Source organism: Cnephaeus nilssonii (assembly GCF_951640355.1).
Source record: "Cnephaeus nilssonii genome assembly, chromosome: 11".
Classification (NCBI taxonomy): domain Eukaryota; kingdom Metazoa; phylum Chordata; class Mammalia; order Chiroptera; family Vespertilionidae; genus Cnephaeus; species Cnephaeus nilssonii.
The window spans coordinates 38,539,922-38,558,524 of NC_137082.1; the positions used below are offsets into that span (position 1 = coordinate 38,539,922).

The following is an 18,603-nucleotide window of genomic DNA, read 5'->3' on the forward strand; positions in this document are numbered from 1 at the left end:
AGCCTCCTCCAGGAAGCTGTCTCTGATCCTTGAGACAGAGATGGTTGCTCTCCCCGGTCGGTGCTCCATCAGGTGGGTCTTACTCGTCCTGTACCCAGGGACCTGGTGCTCTGCAGAAATGCAACAGCCACCTTTGCGCGAGCACTAACTACATACTGGCCTCAGCGCTCAGTGCTTTTTTCCCTGCATTAAATCATTGAGCCCTCCCCAAAATTCTACAGGGGTGAGCGACTATTATCCCCATTCTTCAGATGAGGAAATGGACTTGCCAAGGTCACAGGGCTGGTAAGTGTGGTAAAGGACAAAGGCAGTCTGCCTTCCTTCAGAGCCCATGTACTTCACCTCTGGGAGGACTTGGCAGTGGTCTGGTAAGGGTGAGCTCCGCCCTCCATCCCACCAGGGCCCCACAGAAAAGCCCCAGAGAGCAACTTCCCCAGGGCAGTGCTACCAGCCCGTTCCTCAGGCACCTAGTAAGTGTCCACTGGAGGTAGAGCCCTGTGAAATGGGCACAATCTTCCATTTCATGGCTAGTTGTGAAGGTTAGAGGGAGCTGTGTAGCTCCCTCTAATGGGGGCCATGGGGTGGCTGCCTGCACAGCACACACCTTTGGGGCATTGAATAGACCAGCCTCCCTCCCTGACGCCTCACGTTTTCTTCAGTCACCTGTCCCCACCTCCCATTGATGTGAAAAACACCCTGAACCTATAGTATGAGCCTCTGTACGCTCTGTTCCCTCTGCCCGGAGGAACCCTGCCCTCCGTGTGTAACGAGCAGACATTGCAAAGCTAGCTTGGATGGATTCTCCTCCAGAAGCCTTAGTCTCCTCTCAGTTCAACCTCATCGTCTTCATGGTGATGGCCAACCCCTACAGAGCACAGCCCAGGGGCCGGGCCCTGCGTCTAGCACTTTATTAGCCTAATTCACACCCTGCTCTCAGGGAGAGATGATTTCTATTCCCATTTCACCACGTCTCAGAGCGATGAAGAGACTTGCCCATAGCAGCAGGGGCAGGGTTCTCACCCAGGCGGGCATCTCCAGAGGCTGTGCTCTTAACTGCTGCTCCCGTCCTCCTTCCGATACAGACTTCATCGCGGCCTCCCCAGGATGACTTGTCTTGGCTAGCTCTCCTCTGAGCCGAGCTCCTAGTGTGACAGAATTTACCAGGCAACCAAAAAATACACAGGGGTACTTGGAGATACAGGAAAAACCCATTTATTTTCAGATGTTTCGCATGTACTAGTAGTGACTCGGGGTAGACTGTTCCTCTCCAAATCCTGAGCAAACCAATATGGAGGAAGCTCTCCCTTTATACCCTTTGGTTTCTTTGTCCCCCAAATATGGATGGGACTTCCGGACCTTTCGCAGGCTTTGCAAAAAGCCTCGTGTGTTGGGATGGGAGCTGTGAGACCACACCTAAAGGCCTGGCCTGGCACCAGCACTGATAACCCCCTCCGGGGATTGTGTATTGTTCATGGTTTATGGCCTCTGTAAAATGGGAGTATTTAGGTAAACAGGTCTTGAAAGACCAGATTGTGGAGAAAGGGGCAGTGACTTAATTATAGGCTATCAAGAATGTACATTAGGTTACTGGCACAGATTCATATTACAACCTCCGCCCCCCCCCCCCCCCCCCCCCCCCCGCCAAATGTCTTATTTTCCCCATCACTAGGAGGCAGCACTTATGTCCTTTTGTCTCTGGGCCTGGCACATGGAAAGCCTGGAAAAAATGCCGGTTGAAGTTTCCAACACGCATATTTTAGATTCTGTTGTCCTAATGTAACTGGTCATGTGACTCATCATGTGATGTCAGCAGCCTCAGGTTCGAATCCTAACTTTGCCTCTTTACCTGATGCCTCTGGGCCCATCAATGGATAGGTCAGTCATCCTAATGAGAGGAAAGTGCAAGCCATAGCGCTGTCCAAGGTGCTGAAGATGCAAGTATGAATTTGACCCCTCCGCAGGGGAAAAAGCTGTAGCCCCAGACAGCTGTGGCAGGAGCTGAACAGAGGGCACTTAGTAGGATCCCTGAATTCTGCCTGGGCAGTCAGGAAAGCCTTTGAGGCTCAGATGAGCTAGGGCATGAGTGGGAGATCATCTCCCTGCAAGCATACGGGGGCCATGGGGTGGCCGCCTACATAGCACACAACCCAACCCCTGAAGGGCATCCTCTGTGCTTATCTGGATTAAGTAATTAGGGCTCCCTTCCCGCTATCCCTAGTTCTCTTTGAGAAATGCAAAGCACAGGTGAGGGGACCAGATGATGTTAGGTTCCTAACATCAAAATGTGTTTACCATAGAATTTTAGACTCACAAATGCTTTTATTTAATAACAAACAATTTTGTAAGTTACACATGTATATGGCTAAAAATAAGCATGAAGGGTATTATGTGAAAAGACTTCTCATCACTGGTCCCGTTACTCTTCCTAGAGGCTGCCACTTGGTCGTTCTTTAAGAGAAATTCCACACACAATGTTCCCCTGCTCCCCATAAATAGTAGCATTGTTCTGCTTGCTACTGTTTCTTTAATAATATATATACACAGAGAGCTAGCTCTTTCTTTTTAAAGGTTACATGGCACACTACACGTTAGTAAGGCACTTAATTAGCCAGGCCTGTCTGGATGGACCTTTCGGCTGTTTTCAATCTTTTATTAATGCAAACAATGCTTCAATGAACATTTTGTTCATCGTCTTTGCACACGGACAGGGAAATTCCTAAAAGCAGGATTGCTGAGTCCAAGGGTATGTGCATTGTAAGTTCTGAGAGCCATTGCTGTTTTATTCATTTTGTTATATGGACGTAACATACAGAGTGGGGCAAATATAGGTTTATAGTTGTAAGTACTCAAAATATAGTTTATTCTTGTATTATTATTTCCGGTGCACGAAATTCTTGCTTGGGGGGGCGGGGAGGCCTGGTGCACGAAATTCGTGCTGGGGGGGGGGGGGGCGGGCGGGGAGGTCCCCATCAGCCTAGCCTGCACCCTCTCCAATCTGGAACATCCCTCTCACAATCTGGGACTACTGGCTCCTAACTGCTCACCTGCCTGCCTGCCCGATTGCACTTAACTGCCCCCCCCCCCCCCCGCCTGCTGGCCTGGTCACCCCCAACTACCCCCTCTGCAGGTATAGTTGCCCCCAACTGTCCCCCCCGCAGGCCTGGTTGCCCCTTAGTGCCCCCCCCGCCGGCCTGGTCACCCCTTACTGCACCCCCTGCAGGTCTGGTTGCCTCCAACTGCCCCCCCCCCTGTGGGCCTGGTAGCCCCATGCAGCCTGCTGCTCAGTCATTTGGTCGCCCCTCACTAACCCCCCTGCTGGCCTGGTTGCCCCGCACAGCCTGTTTGGTTGTCCATTTGATTGTTTCAGATGCGATGGTCACTTAGCCTTTTATATATATAGATTAATATAGATTATTATATTATTTTCCAAACAAACAACTGTAAACCCACTTTTGCCCCACCCTGTAGTTCATTTAAACAGACCATCCCTCCTCACTCCCAACACCTGCTGCAGCTTTCTTTTAAATTCCACATTTAGTTTTAGGAAATAGTCAACAGTAGCATTCATGACTGCTGATGTCCATTCTTCAGTAGAGAATTTCTGTGTTGGGCGGTGGGGATGGTGTGGGGAGGGTTTCAGTCTCATCTGGGTGCATGTCTAAGTCCTATGATGAGGTTATTTCCTATCTTTTGATTCCAGTCTCTTGAGGTATTAATGCACAGACTGGGCATTCAACATTTGTGAGTTTCTGTAAAAAACAATGTTGCGGTGAATTGCCCATGCGTGTGATCTTACTGCATGCGTGAGTATTAAATTCTTAGAGGCAGAATTGCTGGTGGGAAGGCTTGCACATTTAAATTTGACAGTTACTGCCAACTGACCTCTAAGGAGCTTGTACCAATTTACACACCCATTTCCCCACATATTTGCCAACGCTATCATCCAATCACAGATGTTTAAGGCGGTGGGACATGCTGGGAGACTCTTTGTTCAAACCCTTCCCCTAGCAGACAGGGAAACGGGCCGAGGAGGGGAGGCAGTGCCCAAGGTCATCTGTGAGCCGTGGCGCAGTGTGATTCCCACTTCTGGCTTCCCGGCCTCTTCCAGGGAACTGAGCAGTGTCCTGAGTGAAATGTGTGAGCCCCGGGTGGGCCCATAAGGGGAGAAAGGGTGCGAAGGTGGGATGAAGGGGAGGTGGGGTGCACTGAGGTCTGTCTACTCTGCACCTCTGCCTTGGGGAATGCAACATGTTTCATTTCTCTTTTTTTTTTAAATATATTTTTATTGATTTCAGAGAAGAAGGGAGAGGGAGAGATAGAAACATCAGTGATGAGAGAGAAGCACTGATCGCCTGCCTCCTGCATGCCCCCTACTGGGGATCAAGCCAGGCATGTGCCCTTGACCAGAATCGAACCCGGGACCCTTCAGTCCACAGGCCAACGCTCTATCCACTGAGCCACACTGGCTAAGGCAACATGTTTCATTTCAAGAAGAAAAACTTCTGACTCTTCTCCATTACTGCCCCCCTCCCCCACCCCCTCCGACATCCTTTCCCTTGGAAACAGCCTCAGAGATTCTGAAAGGTCCTTCCTTTCCTTACGTCTGAGCCCGCCTGTGTGGGAGGAAGCTGAGGACGTGAGGGTACTGATTGAGAGAGCAGGTTGAGACCCAGGCGCTGTTGTGCAAGAAGAATGGCAAATTACATAAGGAAGGAAACCGGAATGGGGTGGTGGCGGCAGCCACTCGTCAGTGCTTCTTAACCCTTTCCGGCGGCGAAAGCAGGCGGCCCCCGAGGCGGCCAGGGGAGACGTTTTCATAAATGGTTTGTGCTGACGGCTTTGAAGGCAGGACGCACTGCTCCCTCCTGCCCTTTGCAGACAGGCTTTGTACTCTGGGTAAAACTGTCGGAAAAGGTAGAACAGCTCCTAATCTAGGAGATGATTCCTGTGGGAAATCAGGCTGCTTTTCAGGCGTAATTTGAAAAGCTGCTGCCTCCAAACTTCAGTGGTGGCGGGGAGCGGGGGGCGCAGAGAGGAGAATGCCATTTATAAAGCAATCAACGCTTCGAGAGAGTCAGCCATCACTCAGAATTATTTTCTGAAATTTGGCCGCTATTCCTCACGCGGGAGGGAAGGCCGTACAGGCGCTTTGCTTCCAATCAAGCCCGTCCCAGGCTGGGCTAAGGCACACAAAGCGAGAGGGACCCCGCGCCGCCCCCCGCCGGCTGGAGCTGCGAACAGTTATTTGCAGGGCCTCTCAGCGCTCCGCCTCCAGCCGGAGAAGCCTCATCAGAGGTTCCATTCATCTCACTTCTTACTTTTAAACTTTAAAGAACATATTTATGTGCCTCAAGTTGCCCATGAACCACGGCATGTCAAACAGTTTGGGGTTGATGGAAGAGGTACATTTTCTCGTCCTGGGACTTTCGGGAAACACATTTTCTTCGCCAGTCTCTCTCCCTTCCAATCTCTCCGGTGTCTCCGGTATGCCGCCACGAGATGAATATTCTTAAAACGCGGCTCCAGTACTCGACTCATCTGTTCAAGAGCCTTCCGAGGCCACGCCCTGATCTCTTCAGGCCGGGATCTCCCCCCCGCCCCCCCCCCATGGGCAGTTGAGGCCCTCTGTGAATGTGGCCTCTAATCTCTTAACACACACCCTCCCAGACTGTCAGGACACCTCCCTGTTTCACCCCATAAATTTCGGGGGGTGGGTGGATGCCTGTCATGTTTGCCCCTCCCTACCCTGCATCTCTGTTCCTGGTAACCAAACGCAATGCTACCTCTTGGGGGAAGCCAATCCCCGCGCGCCCCCTCCCCCCCCCGCCCCAGCTCTTTATAGTTTGGGTGAGCTGACCTGCCCACCTGCCCCCAGGCCTGCCTATGAGAATGCTGTAGATCAGGGGTCCCCCAAAACTAACGCAAAAAATGCCATCCTGCCCTTAGGCTAAAAATAATTTTTTAAAAAAATGTTGGAAAAAAAATCAAAGCAGAACATGCCAGACAGACCCTCTGGCCTGCAAAGCCCAAAATATTCACCAGCTGGCCATCTCCAGAGGAAGTGTGCTGGCAGTGCACAGGGCTTGGTGCAGGGCGGGCAGAGAACCGGCCGAGCCGCGGAGAGCGGGTCCCGGACCTGAGCTGGAGCTGTCCGGGGGGCGTGCACACCCTCCTAGGTTAACGGAACCAACAGGAGCCTGGAACCAGGGTGGCCATCTCTGACACTCTCAGAGGCAGGCTGGGAGAGAAGACAGCCGACTCTGGGGAAAGCAGAATCAAAAGACGGAGACGGCTGTGGGACCTGGAGCCAGCGGGGCCCTTTGGTTATGAGGCCAAGACATTTCTTTTTGCTCAAGCCAGTTTGAGTTGGGTCTCCTGTCAGTTGCAACTGAAGCAGTTATGACGAGCACAGATACTGGCAGGTATGCCCGGGAGCCTCTGGGCGTGCTATTTTCTGTGTCTGGAATGCCCTGTGCCTTCTCTGCCTACCGAAGTCTGCTGGTCCTACCACGATCTCACCTCCTCCTCTGCTGTCTCTCCCCGCCCGCGCCCCCCACCCCCCCGCCACCGGCCCCCTAGTTCCTGGGTAGTTTTGAGACTTAACCATCCACTTCCTCAGCTGTAACTGTCTGGAGGCATGTGCATTGCCTCCCCAACAAAGCCATGGGCAGTGGGATCGGAGGGAGGAAGAAATACACGTGATCAGAGCCCCAGGCCCTTTGCTAGAGACTCTGTAAACACTACCGCATGTATTCCTCCCGAGGCAGCCACCCCAAGAGGCAACTCCTCGAGAGATGGAAAAACGAAGTGAAGGGAGTCGCCCAAGGTCACACCGTCCGAAGTCACCCCCAGGTCGGATGAATTCTAGATCATCCATGTTCCTTCCACCACAGGGCGCCTCCTGAGGACCACACCCAACCCTTCCCAGGACGCCTGTACCCAGCGCTCCACTTTCCTGGATCCTCCAGATTCACCGCCTGCGGGCCAGACCTCGAACATCCCAACCCGAAATTCAAGGCCCTTCAGTACCTCAGTCCCTCACCTGCTCACCCCTCCTCCAGCCAAACCTGAGTGAAGAACCCCTCACCGCACCGGCAGGCTCTAACAGGGGGAAACGACCACTTTGCGAGGCCTCCGTTAATGAGGACGGCACTGCATCAGCTGGACAGGTTTGAAATTAAAGTTGCCCGAATATAATAACCGGAGAGGCACTCTAATTAGGTTTTTTTAATCAAGTGCAACAATCTGCCTGCAGGAGTCCAAACGCAACTCAGGATGTCTTAACTCTGAGGAAGGGACGTGTTTCTGGAACAGCACGCGAACCCTCCCACGCGGATTCTCTCATGGAGCTTCCCCGGGCCCAGTGCCACCGAGGCACAGGACGGGTGTGCATGCCCCTGCCTCTCGGCGCACGCCCGCCGCCACACCCAGGCGCCTGGGAAGGCAGCTGCGCTAATCCCACCGGGAGCTGGTTAATGTGCCACAGAAGGCGCCCCCTCTGACCCTTCTGCGCACCGGGGAGGACCTAGCGATTGAATTAGCTACCACTGTGGCCCGGTGGAATTAGGAACAATGCTGTGAATCCCTTCACAATCTCCTCAATTAGAGGGCATTTCCCCCTCTTCCAAAGGAAAAAAACATCCCAGGATTTTAAAACTGGAAGAATGGTTCTCTCTCTTTCAGGGGTTCTTAACTTGGGGTCCCTGCAGGGCCATACGTGAAGTCTCTGGAATTGTACACAGGATTTTGTGAGGTCAGCCAAGCAGACCCAGGAGATGAGGAGATGGTGCGTGACTGCAGCCTCGGGGGATGCGGTGCTATCTGGGAGTGACACAGGACGAGGAGGAATGTTTCTGCGGAGTGGGTCCTCACGTTTCATCAGCTTCCTGGAGGGGCCAGAATCCCAAAAGGTTAATCACTCTCCCTCGGGCTCAGTTCCTCTTTGCAGGAGGGAGAAGTGAGGTGCAAAGAGAGGGAGGGTCCCCCAGACCAGAAGCCAGGCTGCTGCCACCTGGACCCAAGCCGGACATCCCACTGCCCTCAGAGGAAATGCGGCAGCCTCTCGGGCACTGGCTGGGGATCCTTGCTGCGATATGTCCCCATGCCGACCGCCTTCTGGGTTTCTGGGGCTTGGGGATTACTAAGTTCCTGGGGAAGTCAGCTAGAACCTAGCTGCTAGATGGTTCCTCACATGCATCTGGTGAGGAAGCATTTATCACCCCTGGGACCCTTCAGCACATGTGCGTGCGCTTAAATTTACATAACCTATGTGTTTCAAATCACCGAGGTAGAAACTCAAGTATTTATCCTGCCTCTTTTACACAAACTCCCTCAAGGTTACGGCTGGTGGATGAAGGGAAGGTTTCCTTACACAAGCACTCCCTAAAAGCAAGCCATGGTGGGCGTACTGTGCAATCCCTAAAGAACGCGTGGACCCAGGCGAGGATCACCACGGGCTGCTGATGTCACAGAAGAGATCAGACATTATATGCCACCTGATGGAAGTGAATAACACCACCTACGAGGAAGAGGTGCCACAAAGCAAAAACAAAAAACCCAAGCCTGATCCAGCCCGCGGGAATGCTGGGGCTGGAGGACCCTGTTTCCTCGCCATCAAACGTACAGGGAGCCCTACCCGGTTTGGCTCAGTCAATAGAGCGTCGGCCTGCGGACTAAAGGGTCCTGGGTTCAATGTCCGTCAAGGGCACATGCCCGGTTGTGGGCTCGATCCCCAGTGGGGGGCGTGCAGGAGGCAACCGATCAATTATTCTCTCGTCATTAATGCTTCTATCTCTCCTTCTCCCTTCCTCTCTGAAATCAATAAAAATATTTAAAAAAAAAACTTACAGGGAAAGGAAGAGAGGTGGAGGGGAATCCATGAATGAAGAGCAGTGCATTAAGGACGTATTAATAACAGCAACGTACATACCTTACGGTATGTAGATCCCGATTCCCTCACACTGGGAACTTGAACACTGGGTACAATATTAAAGGGCCATTGTTAATTTTGGTAGCTGTGATCATGCTATGTGATTACATGTTTAAGAAAAGGCTTGGATACGACATCTGGGATTGGCTTGAAAATAATCCAGGGGCTGGTGGGGTGGGAGGTAAATGGGCAGGGAGCGCTAGAGCGAGGCTGGCCACGTGCTGGCATCGGGGGCAGCTGCATTATGGGTACCTGTGGCATCAGTATACCAGTATCCACAATCAAAGGTTAAAGTAATTAATCTCCTACTTAAAAGAAATAAAAAACATTGTCATGAGCGTTTGCTTTTGGGGAGAAAAACCAGATGACTGGGGAATGGGAGGTGACTTTTCACTGTTCCCATTTGGTGCTGCTTGGATTTTTATACCATGGCTCTGGATTATCCATTCAAGAACATTCACCTACTTTTAAAAAATCACCCAATTTAAATAGAAAACTTCAAAGTGAGCTCTTGATCATACTTTTCATCCAACGAGTGTCTTTATTTCATTATCTTCCAAAGAACAGGTTAGGTGCAACGAGTTAGTTCATCTCATTATTCGAGGTGAGGGGTGTGCGTGTCTGTGACACTGGGCTGTGTTCTGAAGACTCCTGGTGAGTGGCACCGCCTCGTGGTCCTCGGACACTCAGAGGACACACAATGCGGCACGCAGTCCAGGCCCCTGCCCACGTGTCTGTCAGCTCTCCGGTGTGAGTCTGTGTGTGGGGGGTGGACTGTGAGGCAGCTGGGGCCTTGGACAGAGTAAGCTAAGGAGTTAAGCCCTTAAGAGCTGCCAGACAATGTCATCTGAAAACAGCAGGTATGAAATATAAATAACAGTCAGCTACTTTCGTTCAATCCAATTTCTAAGCAGTTGTGTGATCGATCAATTTAGAAATCGATTGCCTGTCTAATCCACCTTGCTGTCTTCTCTGCTGTTGCCATGGCCTCTGGCCAGGGTGGGGTCACCCCATCGCAGGCAGGGGGGCGCTCACTGCAGCTCCCGCAGCAGGAGGAGCACGTTGGCCGTGTATGGGTTCTGCTGCCCCGTGGCCCCCCGCAGCTGCACAGGGTGGAGGGCAGGATGGGGGGGTATGAGCTGCTCAGGGCAGTAGAGTTCGTTCAGGAGGAACCAGGTGCAGTCCGGGTCGACCTTCATCAAGTGGAAGAAAACCCTGTGGAGAGAGGAACAGCAGTGAGGGGAATGGCGGCGGGGGCGCAGGGAGGGAACCTGCTGGTGTTCTACCAAGAGGCTACTTCCTGGCTATTTGAGAAAAAATTGGTAAAACAGCAAATCACCTGAATAGCAGGACAAACCACCTCACTCATAAGACAGCGCCACATGGATGGTCCCAAAGTCTAACAGAAACAGAGGCAAAGAGTTTCCTATCCCTAATTAATTAGTCCGAGCAGAACAATATTGACATCAAACAAGATCTTGGCAAAGAAACTGGTTAAGTTCTGACACGCAAAGCAAGACTTTTCAGAAGGAAGAAACGGACAGGCCCACCCTCACGCCAGGCTCCACTCGCTCACAGGACCAGCCCCAGGGCGGGGCTCCCAGTCCTGCCTGGGGAGCCCGGGCAAGCCCTCAGCTTCCGAGTCTGCAGGCCCTCACTCCGGGCCCCCAGCTCACTGCTGAACCCGTAGCTGGCCCTTTCTGGCCACGGAGAGCCACGGATTCTTGGTGGGTTGGACATGCCTGGAGGGATCAGATCTCCTGGGACAGGACCCGCTGAGCCCTGTCCCACGACCTCTGGCAGAGGCAGGGCACTGGTGTCCCACACACAACAGAGACGGAGCTGAGAAGCCTGGACCAGCTGACTCCAGAGGCCCACCAGGTCTGAAAAGGTGTCACAACCCTTTCTCCTACCTGCTCACATCCCATTCAGTCATGTGCCCAGGGCCACTGCACGGGGCAGTCCAAATGTCAACCTCCCCCGGCTGACTCAGTGACCAGGGTCTGACTTTCCCACCCAGGAAGGATGAGCCCTTCCCCAGCTGGGCAGCTCTCTGGGCCACCTGCCCCTCAGCTCACACATCACCTGCTCAGAGAGGTTGGCTTCCGGGACCATTTAAACATGCCACTGCTCAGCACCAAGGATGGACTAGGGAGCTTTACTAGCGGGATTCATGTAGCCGCAGACACCACTAGCCAAGTGGCTGGGAAAGATTATTCAACTTGTCTCGGTCTCAGTTTCCTCACGTCTAAGAATGGGGGCGCATTTCACTCAGGGCTCTGCAGAGGCCCACAGCCTCACAGGGGGTCCCTCTCTCCGACGGGTGGAGTGGATGGGGTCTATTTGATGGACCCTTTTCATTCTTAGCCACCATTCCTAGGAACCTCTCCCTTACAGCTGGGCATCAAATATGAGTTTAAATGCTTGCTAAACGGAGCTAAATTCTGGTTTTTAATTAGGTTAATCTGAAAAGCCTGTGCACTTTCGCTTTCTTCCTAGGGTTTAATATTCATATTGGAAGGAGGCAAAGGAGGGGGCACTCTGAAAAACGTTCTGGCCTGTTTTGTGCCTAAACAATCTAAGTTTTCTTTACTTAGGATAATCTTGCGTTTGTAACCTCAGCGGTAGATGCTGGAGAAGTGATTAAAATATTCCAATTCATCGTTTCCACTTCGCTGCAGAAAGGAGATGGGGCCTGCGTGGAAGACAATTTTTGTTTAAAAACAAATATCTTTGATAATTAGAGTGGCAAGGGAAATTACGAAAAAACGCACCAAAAATGGGAAGCAGATTTCTATTTACACGTGACACAGTTGACAGTTTTCCCTGGTGCCAAAGACTGTTAGAATGCAAATGGTTCCATTTGATTTTTTTCCCCTTCCAAGGACTGGAACAATCTCTCAAGCTGCAGCACAGCGCACTCGCAGCTCCAAGGAATACTCTGATCTGGGCAACACCCAGCAAAGTGTCACCACGGCTCAGTTCAGTCACAGCTCTACTCCGACTCACACGGCACGGAAACGCTGCAATGTTCATTTTCCGAGTCCTTTTAAACATGCTAAACGCGGATGTCGTCTTCGTTGGCAGGAAAGGAAAAGCTACTCTCTTTGCCCGGTGAGATCTCTAAATAAAATGTTAACAGGGAGGCAAAGCTAAATGTGTACAAAGTTCACCTTTTTATTAAGCAAGAGCCAAACTCTTGGAAGAATGATTTTGGGTCTCATTTCTTAGCGCTTAAAGGCGTAGAGTCTGCAGAATGACAGGCAGCAACGAGGTTCCTTCTCCCACCTCTGGGGCTCAGAGCAAATTATTTTGCCTCCATAAACCTGTTTCTTCCTCTTTCTCTGACGGAAGATGATCGCACCCGCCCCACCCTTCTCACGGGTTTGTTCAAAGGCTCTAAGTCTAAGGAGATGAGGTGCAGGAAAACACTTTGAAGTGTGTAATGAAAACACTGTTCCTTCCAGAGAAAGGGTGTGTGTGTCTCAGGAATAATTATCACTACCAACCCTAGCTCTCTGCATGCCATGGGAACTTCTCAGACACTCAGAAAAGGGCAAAACATCTGTTTTTGTTTCCCTCATAATGTCCTTCACACTGATTTGGGGGGTGGGTCCCAATTCTCAGCCAAGTGGGTTATAATTTTGCCCTCAATTTAAAGGAAGAAATGAATGCAATAGTCTCTGTCCTTTGCATGCCTGAGGTCAGGAGCAAATGCCATGCTATGCAACCAGGCGTAGCTGTGCTCTTGCTTGGCAAAAGGTATGCAACCCGCTGAACTCTAACACCGACAAATTGTGAACCTGGATTCTTGTTCATTTTAAGCTCCTGGGAGCTGAGCCTGAGACCCAGGAGATCTTGTCTGAGTGCTCATGGCCCAGCTTTGCTCCAAACTCTGCTACCACCTGGTCCTGGGCCCAGTTCCTGCCCATCCCGGGTCCCCTGGAGAGTGGAGAGCAGAAAGCTGAAGACCTCAAAAGCCCTTTTTGCATAATCAACAGCCAGAAGACAAAGACAGGGCCTCTGCTTTGAACTGATTGCAGTAACTGCCAGGAAAATGTTCCTGATACATCTTGAGACACGGCAGAGATGGCTGTAGAACATGCCAAATGGCCAGCTCCATCTTTTTTTCAAACCCAAAGAGAAACACTTTTAAAAAATATATACGTATGCAATCTAACTTCTGAACAAAAATTCCTTTCTCTTTCCCCCGGGCCCAAATCAGTGGCTCGGGGGAGCAGTTATCAAGAGATTCTCTGGTCCCCAGAGTCTGGGGAGGCACTCAGCTGCGCCTCCTGCCTCCCAGTGTCCTGAGGCGAGTGATTCTCTCTCAATAACCTGTAGGGCCGTGTAGCTTAAATGATAGCTTGACTTTAAAAAATTTAGAACTCGCTGTTAGGCAGTTTCTAAGCAACCTCTGTTTCCATGGCAAAGAAGCCTGGTGTTTATACTGATTTTTCACTTAAAATGCGGTCTTATTGAATTTCACTTCATGCAGGCAGCCATTTCCCTGCATTTCAGCCCTATCTGCAGCTGACGGCTATCCGTAAGTACCTAATAAACTCTAGACGCCAAACCAACAGAAGCAGCTCATTCCTGTATGATCAATATCAGGGTGCTCGGGATGACAAAGCTAGGGGCGAGGTGGCCTGGGGAGGTAGGAAAGGTGCTACCAGAATCTGGTCGGCTGAGTTTGGGTCCCATCTCTTCATGGCTTACCAAGTGTGTCCCAGCACCGGTGGCCAGCCCAGGCGCCGTGCCAGGCATGTGGGGTACGAAGATGGGTGGATGGACAAGAAGACTCAGGCCTCAGGGCTTCCTGACTGCTAGGGAGGGCAGACTAATCACAGAGGCCACGGTGCGATGTGGAGAGGGCCGTGCTAGCAGTCACGTGTGGGCTGGAGCCAGGATGGAGGGGAACGGGCAAGTTTCTTTCTTCTCTGGAAGGAGGGGGAGCATCAGATGAGTCCTAAGGCCCCCCTAGCCCTAACAGTCCACAACGTGGGCGCTGGATCACAGGCCCTTCCCCCCAAATGTGGCCAAACCAAAAAGAAAATCGTCTGCCGCAGATGCAAGGAGCACAGAGCGTGTCCTCACCACCTCAGTCTAGACAACATCTGCTCATAGGGAGCTCTAGAAAACCACCAGCCAATCAAGGCCCAGTAAGCTAAATAAACTGTAACCGAAACTCAGAGCTTCCAGCTCTCCTGGGTGACAGGCCATTCTTTCTCTGTCAATTACTTGCTTGAGGGATCTGCTGCTTCTTGTCTCTCTCTGGATGTGTAAAATGCTCCCATGAGCTGCCTGTGTAAATGCCAGTGGTAAAGAACTTGGGGCTTTGTGATCTGTTTATTTATTTATTATTTTGGGCTTCTAAATCAGTTCTTCGGGGGTGTCTCCTTAGGAACATGATACAGGCTGTCTCTACACGGGCGTGACTAAAATGCAATCGGAAAATCAACTCACTTGTTGGAAAGCAAGCAGATCCACAGAGTTTCAGCTTCGCTGTTATTCCCTCTCTGACAGAACAGCCTCCACGCTCTTCTCTCCTCTGGCCATTTCTTATCCTGTGACTCCATACATGATGCTACAAATGAGGCTGCGTGCTTCCTTTTAAACAAACGGATGCTCAGGGTGTCGACATGTCCTAGGCAGCGAGCAGTGGGCCGATGTTTCCATGCTCGGTAATTTACTCTAGTGGGTCTTGGTTCATTGGTTAACCAGTATTTCAAGCCTGTCCTTTCTTGCTATTCAATTTAGCTATCTTCCCCTGAATGGAGGTCTTTTTTTGTTTCTAAATGCTGCAAATGGGGGATTATGACTTGAAGCAACAATTTACTATCTAAATAAGTATGTACTACCAGTTACCTTTCCAGCTATATTTTCCTGTTAGATTTAACTATATCCTATTCAAGACCATTCATCTATCAATCTAATTCTAACCCACATACTCATAGCGAGACTGATATTAAAAATATGTAAGTGTAACGGGGACAGGATTTAAAAGCATAAACACCAGTAGAAGCTTATGATGCTAATCTTGCCCCGAAAGTACCACAAGACAAAGTATCATAAATGCGGCGGAATGACTCCATTGCTTTGTGCATATTTAAAAAGATACGGCACTGAGAGGGCCAATCTGTCACAGGCAATTCAAAAATAAAACAGAACCTCGAAGGGCTTTAAATCCCACTGGGGCAGGATTGAAAAGCAGCCCCTTCCATCTGGCCAGCTCTCCTGCCTCCAGGCCTCCCGCAGGCCCAGATCCCACAACGACCACAATGCTGGAGGCACAGATTTTTCCAAGTGGTCTGTGCCAAGCACAGAGGCCGCTGGCTTGGGCCTTGGCCCCTGCTGGTGGCATCTCAGCCCACATACAGAGTTTCCTGCTCCTCCCGGCAAGATTCGTACCCTTGAAGATAAAGACATCTCCGTAGCAGTCTACCTACTTGCCCCGCTCCCCGCTGAACGGCTTCCCTGGAACCCACGCTCTGGCACTAAGCCAGCGGCCTCCGCTGATGGCTGTCGTAAGAAACAGCTCTAGGAAATGTATTGTATTTACTGCAAGGGTGTTAGGGATATTAGTCACAACAACACTCAGAGCTGTTCTAAGATGACCCAGGGAGAAATTTTCTTAGGGTTCAGTACCAAGGAGAGCTATGCTCCTTTCTGAAAAGCTTTCTCTTCTTATTCCAGTCAAGACCAGCACTGCACGAGATGCAGTTCCCTCTTTGCTTTGTCTGGTAGGAAGCTCAGAGCCACACTGAAGGCTCATCTCTAGCAAGGGGTACAGAGCTCCAAGCCTGCATTTTCTATATGAACCTCAACCCTGGTTCTACCTTCTTTTCCTCTTATTTTTCCTTTTAAGACATTTGTTCACTTCCTATTTTTCTTGTTGCATACACTTAATTTGTAAGATGCTGTAGGTTTCTTTGGGAATAAGGAGGAAGTTTAAGTAATGATAACTACTACTTATTGACTTTTCACTCTGTGCTGATGTTTTGTGCTAAAGAATATGACTTTACCGAGTCCTTGTAATAACTGTATTAGGTGGATAATAATAGATATGCTTATCCTAGTCTTGTGGATGAGGTAACCGAGACTTGGAGAAGTAAATTAATTCGCCCAAGGTTACACTGCAACTGAGCAGCAACGTGAGACCAACTCCAACTTGGTATTCATATTTGAAATCTTTCAACTCTCAACACAGTACCTGGCTCACCCCCAAAGGGCTTTTAAATAAACACACATCATGAGACAATCGAGGCCATGCTCCTGGCTGCTTTACTAGGTGCTGAGATCACATTCACTCCAGCCGCTCAGGTGTTCAGGACAGACTGCAGGCCCTGCAGTGATGACATGGCTCCCCGTGGTCTGCCAAGGCTTGGGCTACCCGAAGTCCACCTTGTGCAGGCGGTCCAGCTACCAGGAGCACCAAGAACATCCTTGTTCTTGACCCAGCGCGGTTCGTACACGCACACGCACACGCACATCCCAGGTTTGCCTTTCCCACTGGGTGGTGAAACGGTCAGCCCTGGCAGACTATCCATCACATGGCAACGCCGAGGGAGCAGGGGAAGGGTGGGTAGCATCTGATTTAAGCAGCACAGAGGTCCCTGCCTTCAGATCTGAAGCCCAGCAACCCGCTTTGTTTGTAATCTGCATGGCAGATGTCTCTTATCTCTGACACCAGGAAATCATGCCTATATATGCACAGCGAACAGCTTCAGATCTGAGTGTATTTTTAGAACAATGAGCCTGGAAAAGAAACGCAGCAATGCCTGTCAAAAGATGGATAATGGGAAAGCTAACTACTTGGGTCTGGATTTGTCAACTATTAATCAAATGTCGAAAGGAAAAAATATTAGGAGTGCCCGCATTTCCATGTTGGGTGCAATCCAAGGGGGAAGCGGCTCACAGCCCAAGCTCTAACAAACTGCCCACACCATTTAAGGCGATGAGCTACTAATTTCAAGCTCAGCTGAACTAACGGATCACCTCCGTGGCTCCTGATCCGTTCAAATATAATAGGCCCAGGGGTGGGTAGAGAGAGGCGTTGGGGCTCTGACAGGGATGAAATGAACGAGCCTGTGCCAGTCTGTTCATCCAGGGTTTGAAGGCACCGGCTGGGTTCTTTGATGGGCTGGATCCTACTGCTAGAAAGAAAGTGGGGAAGTCAGTCAGTAAATGAACCTTCAAATCTGGTCCACATTTCTCAAAAAACGGGCGGTAGTGGGAGGTGGCACAATTAACATGAAAAAGATCATTCTGAGTCGAAAACGGTTCTGATTTCAGTCAAGATGAAGCAACAAAAAATAGCATGACCAAGTGTATATGCCTGTGTGTAACATATACATCATCCATCTTATATTTGGTAAATTTATATACATATTTCCCACACGGGTGTGTCTACACACATAAATATATGCCTGAAAATAAGCACCGTGAGGGCAGGGCTGCCTCTCTTTGCTCCCTGCCATTTTCAGTGCCTAGAACAGTGCCTGACACAGCAACAACTCAGCTAATCAGGAGAATGAGTGAATGCTGGGTGGATTCCCTCCCATATTCATGCAATTCATCTGCACAGTGACTCTGGGAGAAAGGTTATCACCACCCCAAGTTTATAGAGGAAGGAAATGAGGGGAAAGGCAACTAAGTCATTTGCTCAAGGTCACCGAGCCAGTAAGATTTGAACCGAGGTTTCTTCCCCCCCCAAGCCTGGTGCCCTTTGCCCTCATATACAATGGCTAGGGCCTAGGCAGAGAATGCTGGGAGGGCACCCCCCCTACCCTGCACAAAGGTGACCAGCTGGTCACTACCTGCTAGCACTTTGCATCCCCACTGGTAGAGGTGGGATTGGGGTGAAGACCAAGAGGCCGAAAAGCATTGTTCCTCCATCATGAGTCTTGTTGGGCACGAACTTTATCTTTTAAAAATAGGCACTGCCCTGTTTGTTCCTTATAGCCCTGAGGTGGACGCCTCGTTGGATGATTTAAGACAGGGAGCCTCAGAGGCTGCTCAGAGAGGCCCGGGGAGGATGGTTTTAACGGAGCTGAATTGAACCAGGCTGAGAGCATGTACTGGCTTGAAGGAAAAACACAGAAATCTGGGGTATGTGCTCGCATCTCAAATTCCTTTGATGTTTGGGAAGGAAACGCTGCATGGCCAGAAAGCACAGCACTGTGGAGGCCTACTGCATGCTGGGAGATAACTCAGAGGCTTCCGGGGCCACTTGGGAATTTAAATCAGCTAAGTTAGCCTGTGCCAAGGTTGAGAAGGTGGCGAGACTGATATGACCTGTTATTCTGTAATCCAATGCTTACCCTCAGGGACACTGCCTTATTTACAGCTTGTGGTATGCTGACCCCTCCTCCCCACCCCAAGCATGATTTTCTCATTTGTCATCCATTGAAGTGATTTAACTAGATGTACTTTGGGGGAGCTGGTATTTTTCTTGCACAGCCAGTTAACAGTGACACCTGGTGGTAACAGACAGGAAGGCTATACCCTGCCCTCTATCCCCTTCCCTCCCCCAAGTTGCAAGATTTATGCCCCTCCTCACAAGGCACATTCGCTAGATAAAAGCATTAAACTGGAATGGCATCTCCGTTCTTAGCATTTACAGCCTTGGTTATATCAACCACCCCCTGATCAATTTCCATTTCTAGAATTTA

At 50.5% G+C, this 18,603-nt stretch overlaps 1 protein-coding gene across 2 annotated transcripts in view; it reads right to left on the minus strand.

The window, feature by feature from the left end:
* Positions 1 to 9,453: 9,453 nt before the first annotated feature.
* Positions 9,454 to 18,603, minus strand: part of TTI1 (TELO2 interacting protein 1) — a 45,772-nt gene continuing 36,622 nt past the window's right edge. For both annotated transcript variants that reach the window (XM_079783646.1, XM_079783647.1), the window contains one exon: positions 9,454 to 10,144. In XM_079783646.1, the coding sequence (XP_079639772.1) occupies positions 9,961 to 10,144 (184 nt within the window). In that variant the 3' untranslated portion in view covers positions 9,454 to 9,960. The remainder of the gene's footprint in view (positions 10,145 to 18,603) is intronic.